The 18,857-nt window shown below is 35.4% G+C and overlaps 1 protein-coding gene across 1 annotated transcript; it reads right to left on the bottom strand.

Annotated features, from left to right (window-relative positions):
* Positions 1-8,102: 8,102 nt before the first annotated feature.
* On the bottom strand, positions 8,103-17,491 carry LOC145680258 (uncharacterized). The gene is made up of 2 exons (XM_081750603.1): positions 16,703-17,491; positions 8,103-11,360 (listed from the first exon to the last, which is right to left on the bottom strand). The coding sequence occupies exons 1-2, from the start codon at positions 17,062-17,064 to the stop codon at positions 10,268-10,270; spliced, it is 1,455 nt and encodes a 484-aa protein (XP_081606729.1). The 5' UTR covers positions 17,065-17,491; the 3' UTR covers positions 8,103-10,267.
* Between the last annotated feature and the right edge of the window lie 1,366 nt (positions 17,492-18,857).

Genomic DNA, 18,857 nt, shown 5'->3' with positions numbered 1-18,857 from the left:
AAATGTTTTGAAAATATCCCCCAAAATTAGGTTAAATTTACAGAAATGTTGGGATTTCAGAGGGTATCCATACCCCCTGGACCTACCCCTAAATGCGTCCTTGTTTGTCAGTAACGTTTCCTCATTTTGAAACCCTCAGAAACTTTGAATATATAAAGGAAAAGGAGTTATTTTCGATAAAGTATCACTTCAAGGAGACGCGACATTTTTATTGGACATGGTGATACCCCACATTAACAAGGTCAAGAATTCCTTTCCTTTGGTTCTTTGCCATTGCGCTCTATCGAAAGGTGAGGATTGTGAAATGTTGACAGAAAGCAATACTGAACAGAACTCCTCAGAAATTCATGCTGAACTTTCGTTTATAGCTACAATTTGGTGATTTGGCCTCAAGGTCAATCGAGTGATAACCCAGTTTTGTCCCTGTTCTTACGTCGTGTTCGTGTTACTTCGAACAATTTTGACGTATTTGTTTTCCAAACTCCACAAGAACAGACAATCAGGGCTAATTATAGCATACATTTAAGCAAGTATATTTGTCGTGAAATTATTACACGCAATACCCAAAGACTCTTAATATATGAATCTATACATTTATTTATATAGATAAAGCAAACAATGGAAACTACCTATCGAAAGAATAAATTAACAGCACGATCATAATGAAAAGCATGCCTCGTAATATAACAGACTTCTTTCGCGTAAGAAATCGAAACTCAGTTGGTCAGAATAACTAGTCTGAACGAATTAGTTTATTAATTCGAGCCCAGTACGAGTAAGGGTTTTTATTACTATTGTTTCTCCTTTTTTATGTGAGGAAAAATCAAATTGTGGCATCGCGTTATGAAATCTAGTTGGTTAGGGAACTTTGTCTTAGCTAAATTTTAAATATCAGTAACCGTCGAAATTATTTCATTAACCGACCAGTTACTGAACATTCCAAATACGTCAAACCAGTAGCATAACATGAAGGTTAACCTCTCCTCCGCAGCTCCTAGTCACGCGTCCGTAGTTTCAGGGGCGCACCAAGGGCCGGGCAACTGCCCGGGCTCCAAACACTAAATTTTATAATGTGTTTTCTACTGACTTTTTGTTTTATATTCTTGTAAAGTAGAGGCAATTACATATTCTTTTTCCATTTCACCATGGAAGAAGAGAGTTCATAGTGGTAAGGGGACTGTATCAACAAATGGAGAGATGGCATGTAGAATAAATAGTGGAGGGGGAGTAAGTATTGTTTGTTTGTTTGCTTGGGTTTAGCGTTTCACGATTATGCCTTAATGGCCAAAGGAGATGTGGATATTGATTATAGTGGAATCCGAACCACGTTTATCGTTCAACAGTAACCCACCGGGAATTGGACCCAGGAGCACCGAAGGCAGGCGTGCTGGCCACTAGGCTAAGCGGGGGAGCGGAGTTCGTATTGTTTATAGCGTGCCATATTGTTTGTGAAATTTTCCTAGGTAATGAATGTCTTTTTGAAAAATGGGTTTAAAATATTAAAAGCACTATGATAAAATGTAAAATATGGGCTAGTAGTAGGGGAGGAGGGCGCCAAAAAGTCACTTAGCCCGGGTAAAAATTTGGCCTGGTCCGCCCCTGCGTACTTTCTATATATGATTTTTGCTTTGCAGCCTTGTGCGGTTCCCACACCACAGGGTTGCGGGGGCGCTATTTACGTCTATGCTTCGAAAGTAATTCAATAACTGTTTCAGAAATTCTACCATCATCGTGGAAACGGAAATATATATTTTTATAATAGTCCCATATATGTTTCACCGAGAACACCAGATGCAATTTTTCAGAATGGTCTCTGGCTAAATATAAGGAGGATCTGATGTTTCCTAAGTAAGTTCCTTTCAGAAAGTTTGATATTTCTTTAACGGCGATGTAAATATACATACTCATACTCATTAGTTTGACACCAAAAGATCCTGGACAAATCCCTCTAGAGCAATGATCGGCAAAAGTTTATTCTGCCTAATTTTATAAGCGACTCAGGGGTGAAACGCTTATTAACAAAAGCAATGCTGTGTATATACTGCCTTGTTTCTGACAAAATAAAAAGTGCTTTGTAATCTTTAGACACTTCCTATTCTTTTGTGACCCTTGGTTGTGTAGGGCACCCTCGAACAAATAAAGAAGAGGTAATATTACAGTCAAGGGGCGCTATAAATATATTAGGTATTTCTTTTGTTACCTATCCATAACAATCTATGGTCGTCTTCAGTAGAATAAAAAAATGCTAAGTGATATTTCATTCACGGAGGAAAGGATGCTCTAAATATATTTCTTATTCATTTTGTTTGCCCTGCTTGACAGAAATTTAATACTTTCTTTTGGGAGTGTGCTGAAAAGAGAGGGGCAAAATAAAACGTCAAGCCCCTCCTACATTTTAAATTTTGTTACGTGGTTGCTCAAATTATTACTAAAGAAAGCACTTTAACTAAGATGTCTAAGGTTACTACATTATGTAAGGGTGGCATATTCAGTAATAATAATAATAATAATAATAATAATAATAATAATAATAATAATAATAATAATAATTATTATTATATGAATGTCTTTGGAGGAGCACCGAAATTGTGTGAAACGAACCATGGTATGTAGAAGTTTAAGATGAGTGGTCATAGGGGAGGAAAAAACAGGATTTTTCTGTCTGACTCTCTAACGTAAAGATTATGTGCTGAAGGTAAGAAGCGTCATCAATCTAAAATTGGTTGCTTTTACATAGAATATCAATTCCTTGACTTCTCCTCCTTCGGGCTACTTACCTCATCTGGTAAATTCAAAACGATTTCAATTTAAAACAAATACATTGTAAAACTTTTCCGTAATTAAATATATGCAAGGAAAATTAAACATTTAATGGGGAAATCTGTTATCAAAATGTCCAAAAAAGTAGATAGAAGACTATCTAGTGATAAACATTGTGAAACTTTTTAAAATTCTCCAAATTAGAATTAACATTTACTGGAAAACATTCGTTATGCACCAGTGAGCATGTAGTGAGCAGTGAGCACAGGGAAATAATTACGAAACTGTTTGCAAACAAAAATTAGGGACACTAATGCAAGTGCGACAACGACATTTTTTTGGTATCGTCATGAGTTTTACGCATAAGTTACAATTTGATCCTTTCCCACATAAGAAATAAATAAAATAACCATAGTAATAAAAATGACAGTTGCAGTTCTATGAGGGTTCAAACCAATTAACTCCGTCATAGAGACTCGCTGCTCTAACTGAACTATTTGTTTTCTTATGTGAACTAAACCTGTTCTACCGTAAAGACGATTTTTCATTACGATCGTGCTACCAATTCGTCCTTTTCCATAGGCAATTTCCACTTTTTGCTCTATCTATACGTTAATACTTAGTATAGATTTATATATTTGGAGTTCGCAGATAATGCATGTAATAAAACATATCAGAAATATTTTGCTAAAATTTTCGTATGTAGATGTAATCCACATTTCTCTTAATGACATAGATGTCGCTGCTTCGTGTTGAACTGCAGAATTACCTTGCGTTCTTAAAAATTTCCTCTCGTGATTTCGGTCGATTTAATGTTTCTTTTCTAATTTATTTACTTTAAGCTAATATCTAACACAAGTATTAAAAACAGATTTGTTGTAATCCTTTTCTGCTGGGGAAACCTTCCGAAATTTCGAACATATAAAGAAAACGGAGATATTTTCAAAAAACTTCAAAATAAAGAGACGCGTCATTTATTTTGCTCACAGTGGTGCATGTTTGTAAATTTGTAGTATATACTTATTTCTAATAAATACATATCTTTGTGCGTATAAGTTTTATTCAATGTATTTATCAATATGAAATAAGTCGAAAGTCAGCAGCAATGATTTCCACTTTAAAATTCTTCAAAAATAATATTGGTCAGGACTCTCACAGAAATACTCCATTGTGCGATTCCGTTAAAAAAGTTGTAACATTGCTATTTTGAGATGTTTCTTTAGTAAAGAGACACGAATTTTCCCAAAATTGGTACGTTTTCCTTTAGAAGGAAAGGGGAAAACACTTAGTTCCCCTCCGGGTTTGCCTATGTTGAAGCTTGAATTTATCACTTATATTTGCCAATATTCTCGATGAACTTCTGTGGTTTAACGTTTCCTCAAGTGTGTTCACACTTTGGGGTTGCAACTTGGTTGAAAAATGTATAATGTTTCTCAGACCAGTAATCATGAGTGTGAATTTCCCTGGGTTTTATTCTACCCACATTCGTATGGTTTTGTATCAATACATAGCAAAATATACGTTCTAGTTTGCAATAACAGGTATATACCGCGAATTTCAGTGTAAATAACAAGTCGCTAAGCTATCAGGATCCCGAGATATACGGAATTTCAGTTAAAGTTTATCACAAATTTTCTCAGCGTTAACGCAAATCGTTACGGAATGAGTGTTTTAATCAACGATATCAACATAGAATTTTATGCTTGCTACGTTTTCCCTTTTCACATTGCAATCCACAAATTTTGCGAGTATCGTTATGGAATAGAAATTCACTGAAACTTCCGGTTCCAGTTTAACCTACATCATGAATCAAAGATGCAGGAAGGAGTTGTTTTGGGGATCAATATAGCGTTGTGGGAGTATTTATCATTCTCTCTGTTAAACTCCTAATCAAACCACAAGTGGTGAAAAGGAAAATACTTCCGATTTTTAGTGTTGATAACTATCGGTATGGCTAGACCAAAAACGGTAAAAATATCGAAAAGCAATTTTGTGTAATCAAGTATTTCAAGAATGATCTATCTCGACTCTAACTTTCTACGAAAACCGAAGGTGGAGAAAATAAAACAGTTTAGGTTTTAACGTTAATCTCTACATAATGCAGCTAGAAGGGCTTTTGTGTAATTCATGAAGTGCCCCTAAGATTTTGTCCCATATCAACACTAATCTCTATTCTCAAACCGGAAGAATAGATCCGGTTTCCATATTGAAAAATATTCCATGATCCTCTTTACGGTATTTACTAGTGTTCATTTATTTGTTTATTTTTACAATAAATCGACACTCGTAACTAACCTGGAATAGGAATTCTGTCGTGTTTAATGGACGATTCCTTTGGTATTAATTCTGCAAACATCTTCAGGTTATAGCAGAAACAAGGACTCGTCTGTAGGAACTTAAATATTCAGTTTAAAAATATATCTAGCGAATATTCTAGTATAGTAATTTCAGTCGTTTGTTTCTTGCTTTTATTATGATACTGAAGAGAACATGATGGGAAAGAAGATGGAAACGAAGTAAATGGAACTGAACAAAAGAAGGTTGGTTGTTTCGTTAGTCGCACGAGTAGTTTATCAGTGAAAGTACTGTCTACGCCACCACAATCTTCGCTATCTATGTTGCCTTTTCTTTGCTCAGGGAGAGGTATTCAATAAACGTTCAAGAAGCAATGTGTGATGTCAGGGAACATTCCGTTGGAAATAACTGACGTAGTATGCTTAATTCATGATCCATATTCGCTAAACATTTCTTTTTCCCACAAAATGGTCTTAATATCCACAGGCTACCGCAGTTTCCAGGTTACATCCACGGACCTACTCAGACTTATTTGGATGACAATTAACGTCGCAACGGGCCAATCTGTAAATCAATAACAGAACGGATCAACTAAGAGGTACATATACCTACAAGCGCATAGCTTGGATTTGGTTAAAAGGAGTGCATAGGTAAGGTTTTTGTCTCTATTTGATACACATATATATTCATATGGGGTGTCGGGTAGATCTAAACGCTAACCTTCTTGACGATCTGCTAGTATGCTTTTCGCACTTGGTAGGCATGGCTCCTGGCTTGATTATTCTCAGGAAAACAAGAATTTAGGTGCTGAGATAGTTTAAGTGCTACTTAGAAAAAAAAAAAAAAAAGAATTTCAGAGCTGAAGGTTTGATAAGAAGGGAATTATGGTTATTTTAATAGCAGCAATGCTCTAAATTTGATTTCAGGTTGAGTCAGAATTCACACAAAAATACACTCCCCTGGAACTACTCTTACAGGATCACCGGAAAAGATAATCTGCTGGGTTATTTGTATCTCAAAATTAGTGCTGATGAACTAACAGATGCACAACATGTAACAATCAAAATTATATTAATAGTGCTTATTATGTCCAGATATAAAAATTGTGCTACTATTTTTACATTGAAAATTCTTGTTTCAGTTTAGTATAGATAAAAAATGATTTCTTATTATTTACTAGGTAAAATAATGGAAAATCGATTTTCCCAAGGCGATTAAAGTTTTCGACTCTTTATGAATAGTTATTGGATGCTTGATCTATACCTAGGCAGAGAAGGGATCTTCAAATTTTACAACCAGAATGCTACTCAAGAAGTATAAAATATGCTTTGAGATGTCAATAGAGAATGAAAGTTTTCTAATAAAATTCAGTGGTCAGACACTAAAGCTACACGCAAACGTATAGAATTGATGCAAACAGTAACTTATCTCCTTATATCTAGATCATAAGGGGGTGTGAACTACCCTGAAATTAAGTTTTTTTTTTAATATTTGCAAATGCTAGGAAGCAATATATGTTTGAAATAGCTACTTCTGGAGTACGTAGGTCGGCATCCAGGATATCTGAAAAGTTGCTTGATCGTTTTAGACCAGCTTTTTATATCTTGTTGAATAATCACCTACATAAAGAACAAAGATGAAATTCTCTCCTTAGCAATTAACTGATATATAGTTTACCAATCATTATCGGAGAAATATAACAACTGGGGTTCAAATATCTATGACCAACAAAGTTGGAAATGTGTATGTTTCATGACCGAAAAAATAGCAAACTATGACTTAAAATGTGTTCAAATACACATGAAGTAAATAATTTTTTACTGAAAATTTATTTAAACTAGAATTTTTAACAAACATATTTCGAAGAATAATCATTTGTTAAGACATTTACCTAGTTATTTTGGCCTGAATGAATATCTATAAGCTCTGAAGAATAGATCACAGCATATTACTGACATTATAAGACAAAAGATGAATGACCATCTCCTCATTCCTAATGATAACAGATATCAATTTGAACAAAAATAAAACCCGTCTAAAATATGATCAAAAATAAGACTTTGTATCACTTCAAGCCCACATGACCTTATGCCAAAATATGGTTCAAATATACATATATGTAACCAACAAAATGATTTTTTTGATGACAACAGTCAGAAATATATTTATATTTAATTATACATATAAAAGGATAACAGGATGAAGATATGACCTCATAGAAATACGAGTCTTAATGAAAAACTTTATTTGTAATATGCATCTTAACTCCGATGTTGTGACTGCTTTTCCAATATAATGTCCACCGACGTTTGTCTCTGATCAGGAGACAGAAAATATTGTACATTAATTTCAAGGTCACTCTTCGTTGAAAAGTATCTCAGATTATTTACTTTGTCCTCTGTCATAGAAAAGGAAGGTATGATATGCTTATCTTCGTAATGTACCCGACAAACTCTTTCCGACACTTTTTTTTCCGCAAATATGGAGCCCAGCAGTAGGTATGGGCATGGAAATATAGGAAGATTTCGCACTATACACAGCTCACTCAAAAAAGAAGATTCAATTTTTAAGTTGAAAAATACAGAGGAAAGAAAAGTGTTTTATTAATAACTAAAGAACAACAAAATGCTTTGATTTTTCATATATGATTGTTTGGCAAACTTATGAATCTCTCGAAAAAATGATGTACCCGCTAAATAAAAACAAAGCTGTCGTGAGGGGGCACATTCTTGGGTATCCCAAATCCCTTGATTAAGGCACTACATACGTACATTGAGTCTCCCCTGGACGTATTTAGGCATATGTATGCTGCATGTGTTGTGTCTTGTTTTTTATGCCAATTACCTGTTTAACTTGAAATATAACTATATTGATGAATGTGTATGTGTAACTGAGTGTGCAGGGATTGACATTATTTATGTCTTAATATGTGATTTTTTATTTCAGTTCCGTTGATGAAGACAGCCAGTTGAAAGTTACAAAAAAAAAATCCTTTCGAGGACATTTTTGATTTTTAAATAAGTTTACTACACTTTTGAATTGAAATATTTTTTAGACAGAAAAAGAAAGGTTTATTTGTAGGCCAAAAATTGTGAAGCAAGTGGACATTATAACCAAAATTGAAGTCAATTTTGTACAGTCAATCACGTGAACACAGTCATTATTGTCCATTATAATTTAATTACATGGAATCCATGTATTCTTAATTATACAATCAGTCTTTGCCTACACGTGAGGAAGAACTACACGTATTATAGACGCGTGTAATTAGTGTTTAATTCTTTGTCTTGTAGCAGATATTTTCTTGAAGAGTAAAGCCAAACCAAGAGCGAATGTACTTTTTTCTTTGTTTGTATAAGATTTTTAAAATATAGTTGAGTAATTCTTAACAGCCGTTTAATTACTTAACGTATTCCAGTGTTAATGTAATACAAACTTAATGTCCGCGTAAAAATCAAAGATCTGATTACTGAAGTACATTTTACAATATTTCTACAAGTACTGCTCTATTCGTATCCACTTTTTATCTACCCTTTATTGTAGACTTCAATGTTTTGATTATGTCATTTTTCTTTCCGCAGGTACGTTGGTACGACGAGCTGTGTTTTACCTCTACAGACGTCAGATGTAGCCAAAATTAGAGGCGTCTCTTAAGGGAAAGCATTTCGGAAAAATCAAAAGTTTTGGTTTCTTGCCTCGAACTAAGGAAAGAAAAGCAACTTCTTCTACTGAATTAATGTTGTATATTGTTATATTAAAATATACGTTTTATGGATGAGTTCGACGCGAGAAAACTTTATTTTTCCCGATATGATTTCCCTTACGAGCTACCTTTAATTTGGACATTCGTCGTCTGTTTACATCTATAGCCGCACACACACATATTGTCCACCATCTAGTGGACGTCCCTCTATATACTTATGGAACATCCCTCGCTATAGGTATGAATCGTCCAGTGGACGTGCCTCTACATACCTAGGAACGTCCAGTGCATGTACACTAAACGTTCGTTTTACTTGCGTTTTCTTCTACAGCAGAATACTGGGCGTCTGTGTACGTTCATAAAACTCAGTTACTGCCATCCACACGAGATACATTGCACTTTTATACTGGTACGTATCGGCTGTCCACTGGGCACACATTCGACTTCCTGAAGGTTTACTGGAAAAATTTCGACAGAAGATTTACCTCTATTAAGGTTCAAATCGATGACAAGTGAACGTCTTTAAACGTACACATCGATTTCTTCATAACATATACTGAACATCTGCTTTCGTCCGGAATGTCCCTCACTGACCCACTGGCTCTCCAAAAAGCGGACATGTAATGGACGTTGCATGGGGTAGTATTAAGTTCTATACAAACGTTCAAGAACATGCTCTTAGTGTTCTGTTAAAGCACACTATATCATCATGGTGAAGTATCAATGGATGTTTACTTTCTCATACACGCAGTTCGCACTCACATGTTGATCCATCTTACATTCAGGCGAACTGAATCGGCTAAATTCCTGGATGATATTTAGGCGTGCCTGCGCTGTTTGGTGTTTTGCAAAATTTGAATTTGCGAGAACATTTGATAAACTCATGGCACCTGCGAGCTTCATAATCTTCATGTTTTAATATCCTTGGCAGTGGCTGATCTTTTCCGAAATCTTTCTTCTCCGAACTCCTTCGATATATCAATTTTCTCATTAGTGTGTGCCAAAATGTTTTGCCAAAATTGAACTTAAATCTCTTTTCACACACTGAGCTCTTTTTCTTTTAATTAACGCCTTTTGCAAAATATTAATTTTGCACAAATAGTTTCTTGTACTTTTGGCATGGGAGCTCCTTCATGGCCAAACGTTTACCGTACGCACCTTTGATTTGGGGATCCCGGGTTCGATTCCGGGCGGTAGATCGTGGTTTAAATACCACGCTAATAAGAAGGTCCACATAGTCTCGCTGAAGAAGGGGACGTTAAACTCAAAATCAATTCCAAACTCTTGGAATGGATGAGAAATTTAACCTATATGTATTAACGTATGTATAAACAAATGCAGTTTGACGAAATCTCTACTCACAGTCTTGCCGTGTATGAGGTTTTTTAACTGTGCACCTATATATGTTTAGTTAAGTTTGAACGTTGACAAAATCTTCACACGGCTGGCGTAAGTAATGTTTTTCACAGGCATGCATCAACGTATGATTAACCTACTTTGATCGTTTACTCAACTTCTTTCCACCTTTCGCACATGTATTAACATGTGTTTAGCTAAGTTTGAACGGTGACTAAATCTGTTCCCACACTCTTGGCATGTGTGTGGTTTTGCACCAGTATGTGTTAACACGTGTCTAGCTAAACTTGAACGGCGGTTGAATTTCTTTCCACATTCTTGGCATTTATGAGGCTTTTCCCCTGTATGCACTAACATGTGTTTAGCTAAATCGGAACGTTGTATAAATCCCTTCCCACACTCCTGGCATTCGTGAGGCTTTTGGCCTGTATGCATTAAGATGTGTTTCGCTAAACCGGAACGTTGGCTGAATACCTTTTCACACTCTTGGCATTTGTGAGGCTTTTCACCTGTATGTATTGACATGTGTGCAGCTAAATTTGAACGTTGGCTAAATTTCTTTCCACACTCGAGGCATGTGTGAGGTTTTTCACCTGTATGTATTAACATGTGCTTAGCTAATCCTGAACGCTGACGAAATTTCTTACCACACACTTGGCATGTGTGAGGTTTTTTACCTGTATGAACTAACAGGTGATTAGATAAAATTGAACGCTGATTAAAGTTTTTTCCACACTCTTGGCACGTGTGAGGTTTTTTACCAGAATGTATTAATGTGTGTGTAACTAAGCTTGAACGCTGACTAAATTTGTTACCACACTCTTGGCAAGTATGAGGTTTTACACCAGTATGTATTAACATGTGTTTAGTCAACCATGAACGCCGACTAAATTTCTTACCACACTCTTCGCATGTTAGATTCTTTAAATCTGTATGTATAAACATACGTATAACCGAATTTGAAGAGTCAATTAATCCCTTTAAAAAATCTTGCTTCGTGTGAGGTTCTTCACCGGTATGTATTATCCTGTCTCTTGTCAAAACTGAATTTCGACAAAATACTTTTTCACACTTTGGGTAAGAGTAATGTTTAACACTGTCATATGTTAACGTATGTCTTGCTGTATGTGATCTACTATTTCCAGGGTTAAACTCCTTGCAAGCATGAGATTTTTCATTTGAATGCGAAATTAGCTTTTCTGTTCTGAACATATTCGCTTTTGTGGAGAGAGAGTGTGTATGGAACCTGTAACAAATTCAGTAAATTAGGGAGTGGAAATCTAGGTACACTATATGGAAACACAAACAACAAAAAAATGCAGAAGTTTGCATCTAAAATAGAACAACAAAAATATTGCATTTATAACGTGAGGCTTTTCAAGATAATCATAAATTGTACAACCGCGAAAGTGCGAAACCTCAGAACTCATCAAAACCAGACTTTGTAAGGGGTCACCTGGTTTGTAATTAATCTTCAAAATAACTCAACGCGTTTTATCACTTTCTTGACTGACATTTATTATTTGACCATGAAAAGTTTATATAATTAACACACTTCATACACATGGACCTTCATACACACACTTCTTTACTCGCCAAGATGTCTACGAATAAGTACAATTATTTATATCGTTGCTATAGTAACAACAACTCTTATTTTAGTTACCATTTACAAAATAATAATCTCGAAATCTCTATATATCTTTATTTCTCTTTTATACATTATAATGTTCACATAATTCGCCTCTGATCCCTTTCTGGAAATATGCACAGATTGCCAATGATACATATAACGTTATCGTTGTAACTTTGAGGAGAGCAATAAATCTGTTCTGCTTTTACACTATCTTATATGCGATACCAGGTATTAAAAGTTAGTTTTTTCACTTTTTTTTTTGGGGGGGGGTTCGTTTACGAGTATTCACACGCAGGTAGAATCACACGTGGGAAGTTGAATGCAACCAAAATCAAAAATTCCATAAAAAGTGGAGATACGAGGTTTTGCACTTTTCCCCGATAAACTGATTTATAATCCTATTGTAATATTACATAAAATCTTGTAGATATTAGGAAAAGAGAACTATTGAGGTGTTTCAGTATCATTTATACTCTCCAAAGAAAATGATGTTCTTTCATTTGATATCTCAAATCGTATCTACATTTATCTATCAGTTATCGGAATAACATCATACTAACACATATACGTTACACAATGCAATGAACATCTGATTATTACAGGTGAAAATGGTAGTACGCTCTCACTGACAGTGCTTGTGTACTATATCAATAATTTTGTGGTATAACATTTAGTAATTGCGAGAGATTTTTGCAATTACAACTACCAAAAACTGTTAGTATTATGACAAAGAAAGAAAGAAGACTATAACCGTTTTTAAAATTTTGCACAAAATACATCATTTCAAGCAGTATACTAATCTCTACTAGTGCATCTAATATTATTTGCATGCTCTGAGATATTAAGTTTTAAACGCCATTACGATTTTTAAGCCTATTGATATACATCTATGCGAAAAAGCACTCTTCTTAAATAAAAACTTTTGAGATAGCTACGCCCTGAATATTAAGGAAATGAAAGAAACTTGGTATATATTTAATTATAAAAGAAAGTCAGCTCTACTATTTGAAAAAAATTAGCTATTTTGTCGAGTACCTACCTTTACCTGAATTTTTATCATGTTACTTTCATTCAAATTGGTTTCATAAGGAGAGGAGGATGATCAGAAAATATACGTTAAAAATTATCATTTCATGTGTCTTTCTTGTTAAAGAAGGAAAATTTAGCATAAGCTTATCGTTTAAAATAAAGGGTTGGCATGCACAGGTGTATTGAAAAAAAAAATGAAATTTTCAGTTTTACGTCCCACGGTTATGAAACCTTTGAGTTTTACGTCCCACAGTTATGCCGGTTAGGCTAAGGGAGACGCTGATGATGAGCAATGATTTAAATGGTGGAATGAAGAAAGTGGGAGGAAACGGGAGAACCCCGAGAAAACCCACGCACACGGTGTTTGTCCACCACAAAGTTCACTTGGCGGGAGCAGGGTTTGAACCCGAGACCCCTAGCACCAGAGGTGAACGCTCTACCACTGAGCCACCGCGGCCCTCAGGTGTATTGGAAAATGCAATATTTCAGAGCGAGAAGAGTAGCATACAGCATAATATTTATCAGTACTTACAGTTGGGATACAGCTTTTCTGCTATAATTTCAGGAAACGCGTGAATAGCTTGAAAGTATACACTCCACAGATGAGCACTCTGTCTCCCATTTTTGTTACTCTTTATTGTCTTTTTACGTTACTATTATTACAATCAGTGTTCATATGAGTAACAGAACACTTTTAAATTGTACGCCAAAGCAGAGTATCTGACAAGTGGATTACGTTACGAAAATAAAATTTACAATATACGAAGTCGGACAATGAAGTAACAAGAAAATTGTTTCAGCTTCTGCTACCAACGCTGCAGTGTGAAACCGTCGCCAGCGTGTGGCCTTGGGCCTGCTCCAATAGCACAGCACGTGGCACGCACACGTAATATTGTCCAGTGCAAGTGTTATTGGCTTTAAGGGTCGAAAACTGGAAATTTCCGTAGTTTCCTTAATACATAAAATTACCATATGATTTAAATCCGAGGGCAGATTGCAAACCACAGTAATTTTTTCTCCCCAGGTATTCAAGCTGGAATGGTGAAATTGCATGACGAGAGAGTTTGAAATTTGCTCTACAGAGATCCCTTTGTTCTCCTATGTAGATCTAGCGACACAAACTTGAACTACGAAGCAAATATGGCGTTCTGTTATTGTCCCCCACATGTGAAGAGAAGCCAGTTATGCTTAGATTTCAATGAATAAAGGGCATAAACCAAAAGAAAATTACTGTAACATGCGTACCGTATATGGAGACGATTATATGGACTGTTGCAATGTTTTTAGTTATTGTGCATTCCGCCACGCTCCGGGCATCCGGTAACAGCTTCAACAAAGCAGATTATCAGCGCCATCCAGCCAGCAGTTCTTAGTGACCCTCGTGTCCACCTGCGAACATTATCGCAGAAATTCAACATTTCCTATGCTGCAGTGTAGGACCTATCACAGGACACGTTGCAATTCCGTAAAGTTGGTGCTCGCTAGATGCTTAAGAACCTGACAGATAACCACGAAGATCAGAGGATGATGTCATGCTTGGATCACCTAACACGTTGTGCCATCTGTAAGCAATCGTCAATGGTGATATGTCTTGGGCATACTATTAGACGCCCAAGACCAAGCAGGTATTTATGGAGTAGAAACATAATGGTTCCCAACACGACAAAAACTAAACGTGATTCAATTTACGAGAAAAGTGCTTGTGACAGTCTTATGGGACGTTTGTTGTCTTAAACACGGGACCACTGTAAATGCTGCAACCTAAATTACAACTTTGGTTAATGTTGCGTAGTGCCCTGCGTGACAAACGTCGCTACAATAATGCTGACAACGTCAAACTTCATCATTACTGCCAGTCCACATGTCTCTTTGGTCTCATGAAGAAATTCCTCACCAGTCAAAATTTTGCGACAGATGCGGAAGTGAAAACAGCAGTCCGCACATTCCTCTACAAAACAGGGCATCTTGAAACTGGTGCCACGCTGATTGAAAAGTATTGAGAAAGTTGGTGACTGTAGAAAAGTGGATCAAATACGTAACATTATTTGTGCTTTGTTTGGTTTTGGTATAGTATTATTTTCTTTTGGGGGGGGGGATATTGTGCGTTACCTTCCGATGTGCCCTCATAATAATATGTATTGCGCAGATATCCATTACACATAATCTGATCCAGTTTAGTGATCAAGCTTTGCAAGCATGTAAAAAAAATTAGGATACCTACATTTCCATTAGAATGTCATGAAAAATTATTCAGCTGTGAACCCATACATCTCAAACACAACATATATACTAGTTTTGGTATTCTAACATGTGAAACGTCTAAAACTGCAGAAGGTCTCGTGGCACAACATTTTTAAAAATCAGGCAAACAAATTCTTTTCATCATTTTTCATATAAATAACGCAATTTCCCGTTTACTTATGTGAAATGGCAAAATACGTCACAGAATCACAATTTCCTCTTGAGTAAATCTAGTTCAAATTACCGGTTTTGTTCGCGAGTTGATACACAAAGATGTTCAAGGGAGAACACCATGTGGAAAATTTTTCTTAAGTACATCTAGTTAGTATTAAGGGTTTATACATGGTAAAACCTTTTTAACACGATAGAGGGATTGAAAATTATGATACAATATTCTTAATGTTGTGATTAACACTTAACTTATATAAATATTTAAAATGCCGAAACTAGAAAAGTAGTACACATTTAAAATAAAATTTAAAAAGATATCTTATTTCGAGGCTTGAAGAAAATACACATTACACTTATATTTTCTTAGTTAAAGTTTCTTCTTCTTTGTAGAAATGCGTCTTGAAACTGGTCAATATTTCAATCCAGCCAAAAGTATGATTGTGAAAATGCAACGATTCTGAACAAGTGTACAATAAGCTTACTCTGACTATATACTGAACGACCTGTGGAATTCAAAAGTTGAAGTTAAGCATTGGTTTCCTGGACATACTGTTGTAGAGGTGTCACCTTCGCTATCTGGTGTTTGTTTTTTTCTGGCTACAAGCAAAGAACTTATTGTGCATACGTTCACGAAAGTATGAATGAAGACCTAAAGAGTTAAATATTTCCAGCAGACCCGAGTTCCATTAGAAGTTTTGATAGTAATTTCTGCTGTGTAATGGTACCCCTACCGACGCAACAATTCGCTCCCTTTCCTGCCAACATGCTGCGCTCCTGCCCTGACTTACATAGCATTACTTCTTTCTAGTGCCAACCTAGCACAATTTGATTCGTGTCTTTTACATAATAATTCTTATTGTGTACGTACACTGGAGCACTATGATGTGAAACTATATGGTTGAGTGCAACTCTCTCCCAAAAATGATTGTTGAAAATAAAATAGCCGACTTTCAGCAAATGAAGTAAAGTATGCAATGAATTTATGTATAAATTTTTCAATAAATATCCACCTATGTTTTGTTAGACTTATATCTTATGTTTTATTAATGTCTCTGAAAGACCGGAAAATTGGCGTATTCGAGATAATTTCGGGATAAAGTTACAAACATCTATACGTTCGTCCGGTATAAAAAAAATATCACGTTTGTATTTCGGAAATTTTCAGATCCCATTCAGCCACGGAGGTTTTCTCTTCAACAAGCCTCTATGTATGGAACACTATTGCAAAGTACCCAGACCAAAAATATCTACAAGAATTGGTTTGAAATGTGTACTCAATAATTAGGTAATCATTCCTTCATTAAGATAGGTGCACTCACTTGTTTTTCTGGGTACTTCTAGTCTATGTGTGCCGCGCCACTTCCAAAATGTTGATTATTAATTTACGTTCGACGCAGGCCTATCTCGCGTAACTATTTCTCGAAAAATATTCCTTACAACTATAAAATTTCGTACCCATGTAATTGCATTATCAATCTGAACCAGTTAGTGTATATAAAATTTAACATTACCTTTGCGGCCCAACTGAATTTGAATTAGTGGTCATTAATTGCTTGTAGTCATCACAGGAAGAAGAACAAGTCTCTTCAACCTCTACTTTTCTTAGTGTTTCTATATTACTTTCAAAGGCAGGATCTTTTACTGCAAATTCAGATTTCACCGTATCAACATTTAACTTGACACCCGAAGAATACATAGCTATATCCTTCTCACTTGTTTGCTCTCCTTCGGTTGTAGATAATATTAATTCTTTGTTGTCAGTTATCATTTCGTATGTCCATCCTTTCCCTTCCAGTGGATCTTCCTGAGGAAAACCATAATCAATTTCTTCTTTGCACAAAAATTCCAACTTAACAGACGCTTCACAAGCCATTATGGCTCCAAATTTAATACGAATTTGTTACTGTGCTTTATACTTCCATTGTATTTTTTGCTGCCAGTGTTAATGGAATGACTTACAAGAACGTTCATAGAAACAATTTTATACTTGCAATCGAACTTGCAATCAGATCTTTAAGAAATTACAGAATAATAACTGTTAAAAAACAACACGTTTGAAGAACTTCGTTGTTTGCTTCCTAAAGCCTATATCAGTCAGTGTTACCAACAAATTAATACAAAAAGACACTAAATAGGAAATGAAATGACTCCAATTTTGGGTGAAAAGTCGCTAAAAAATTTTTCGTTGAATTTTGCCTCTTTCATATATATATATATACAGTGGCGGATCCAGGATTTGATCAAGGGAGGGGCTAAACCATAATTTGCCGTTTTATCCAGTGTAAAGCAGAATTGAAGTCCATTTTATCCAGTGTAAACCTGAGCGTCAAGGGAGGGGCTATAGCCCCGTAGCCCCCCCCTTGGATCCGCCCTTGTATATATATATATATATATATATATATATATATATATATATATATATATATATATATGTGTGTGTGTGTGTGTGTGTGTGTGAATAAGATACGTGATAACTCAAGCCATAGTACTATCTACGCTACAAGAACATATATGAAAGACTCATATATAACTAATAATTATTTCACTTTTATACATTTTTAACTTTATGATCAATTTTGCTTCAGCGCAATCAAAAATTAGTATAGAAAAACGAACAAAATTAAAGGTCTAAAAAAATCTTACACACTTCACTTCTACTCACGCTTCTACAGATAATTTGTTTGCTATCGGTAATGTATTATTTGTGACTCTGAACGGAAGTTCTCAAAAGGACATTAAAGCTGGGATTGGTCTCCATTAAGAGGTAACAGCACTCAAAGCGGGAATATAGAGATAAATGTTATGTACTTTCCCACGTCGGCAAAACCTGCACTGGTTCAAATAAACGAAAGGAAAATAAACATATATCTGAACTGATTCGACCTAATAGTACTTATTTTAGAACAAGTTGTTCGTAGCACAAAAGTCGCTAGATTTGTAAGTAAGTCGCCAAATCGTCATTCCTAAATCACCAAAAAAGACGCTAATCGGAAAAATTATTTTTTCTCGCTATCCTGGAATCCTCTATATTAAGCGACTTTTCCCCCTAATCCTTAACACTGCTATCAGTCACAGACAAAGGATATCCTTTGTCTGTGCTATCAGTGTTGGTAAGTTTCCCTTAGAAAATTTCCCTTTATTGACACAAAAATTTTCCTAGTTTGTTGAGTGTCTAATTACAATGACAGAAATCATGTGATATGTTTTATTTAGCTATACTAATGGAAACATCGACTAAAGTCGTTTCATTCATTTCTTGCCTCTATTTTTTTTACTTTTATCTTTTTTTAATACAAAAATGCAAGTATATCCAGCCAACAATGGGGCAAATTACACTAATGTACTGTAAGACGTGGTTACTTTGCACATCACGGATTACTTTGAACACAATATGAAAAGAGTTGCATTGTCCTCTGTCGGCAAAACCATGAACAGAAATATGGTAGTATCAACTGCAACGTAAGATCGAAAATCTAACTCTATTTTGGCTATAATGTCGACTGTTAACATCAGTTCTAATTACCAAAAGTGTTCATTGTTGTAGAGGTATGGGAAGCAGTCACTGTAAAAGCCGCCAAAATTTGAAAGATATCACGTAGAAGATTGTCCGTCATAGTTAAGTCAATTTCTTAGAATATTTATGTGTATAATCAGATTTTGATGAAA

Source organism: Thermobia domestica, chromosome 3 (assembly GCF_964235325.1).
Source record: "Thermobia domestica chromosome 3, izTheDome1.hap1.1, whole genome shotgun sequence".
NCBI classification, from domain to species: Eukaryota; Metazoa; Arthropoda; class Insecta; order Zygentoma; family Lepismatidae; genus Thermobia; species Thermobia domestica.
This window is presented reverse-complemented; position numbering and strand designations above follow the sequence as displayed.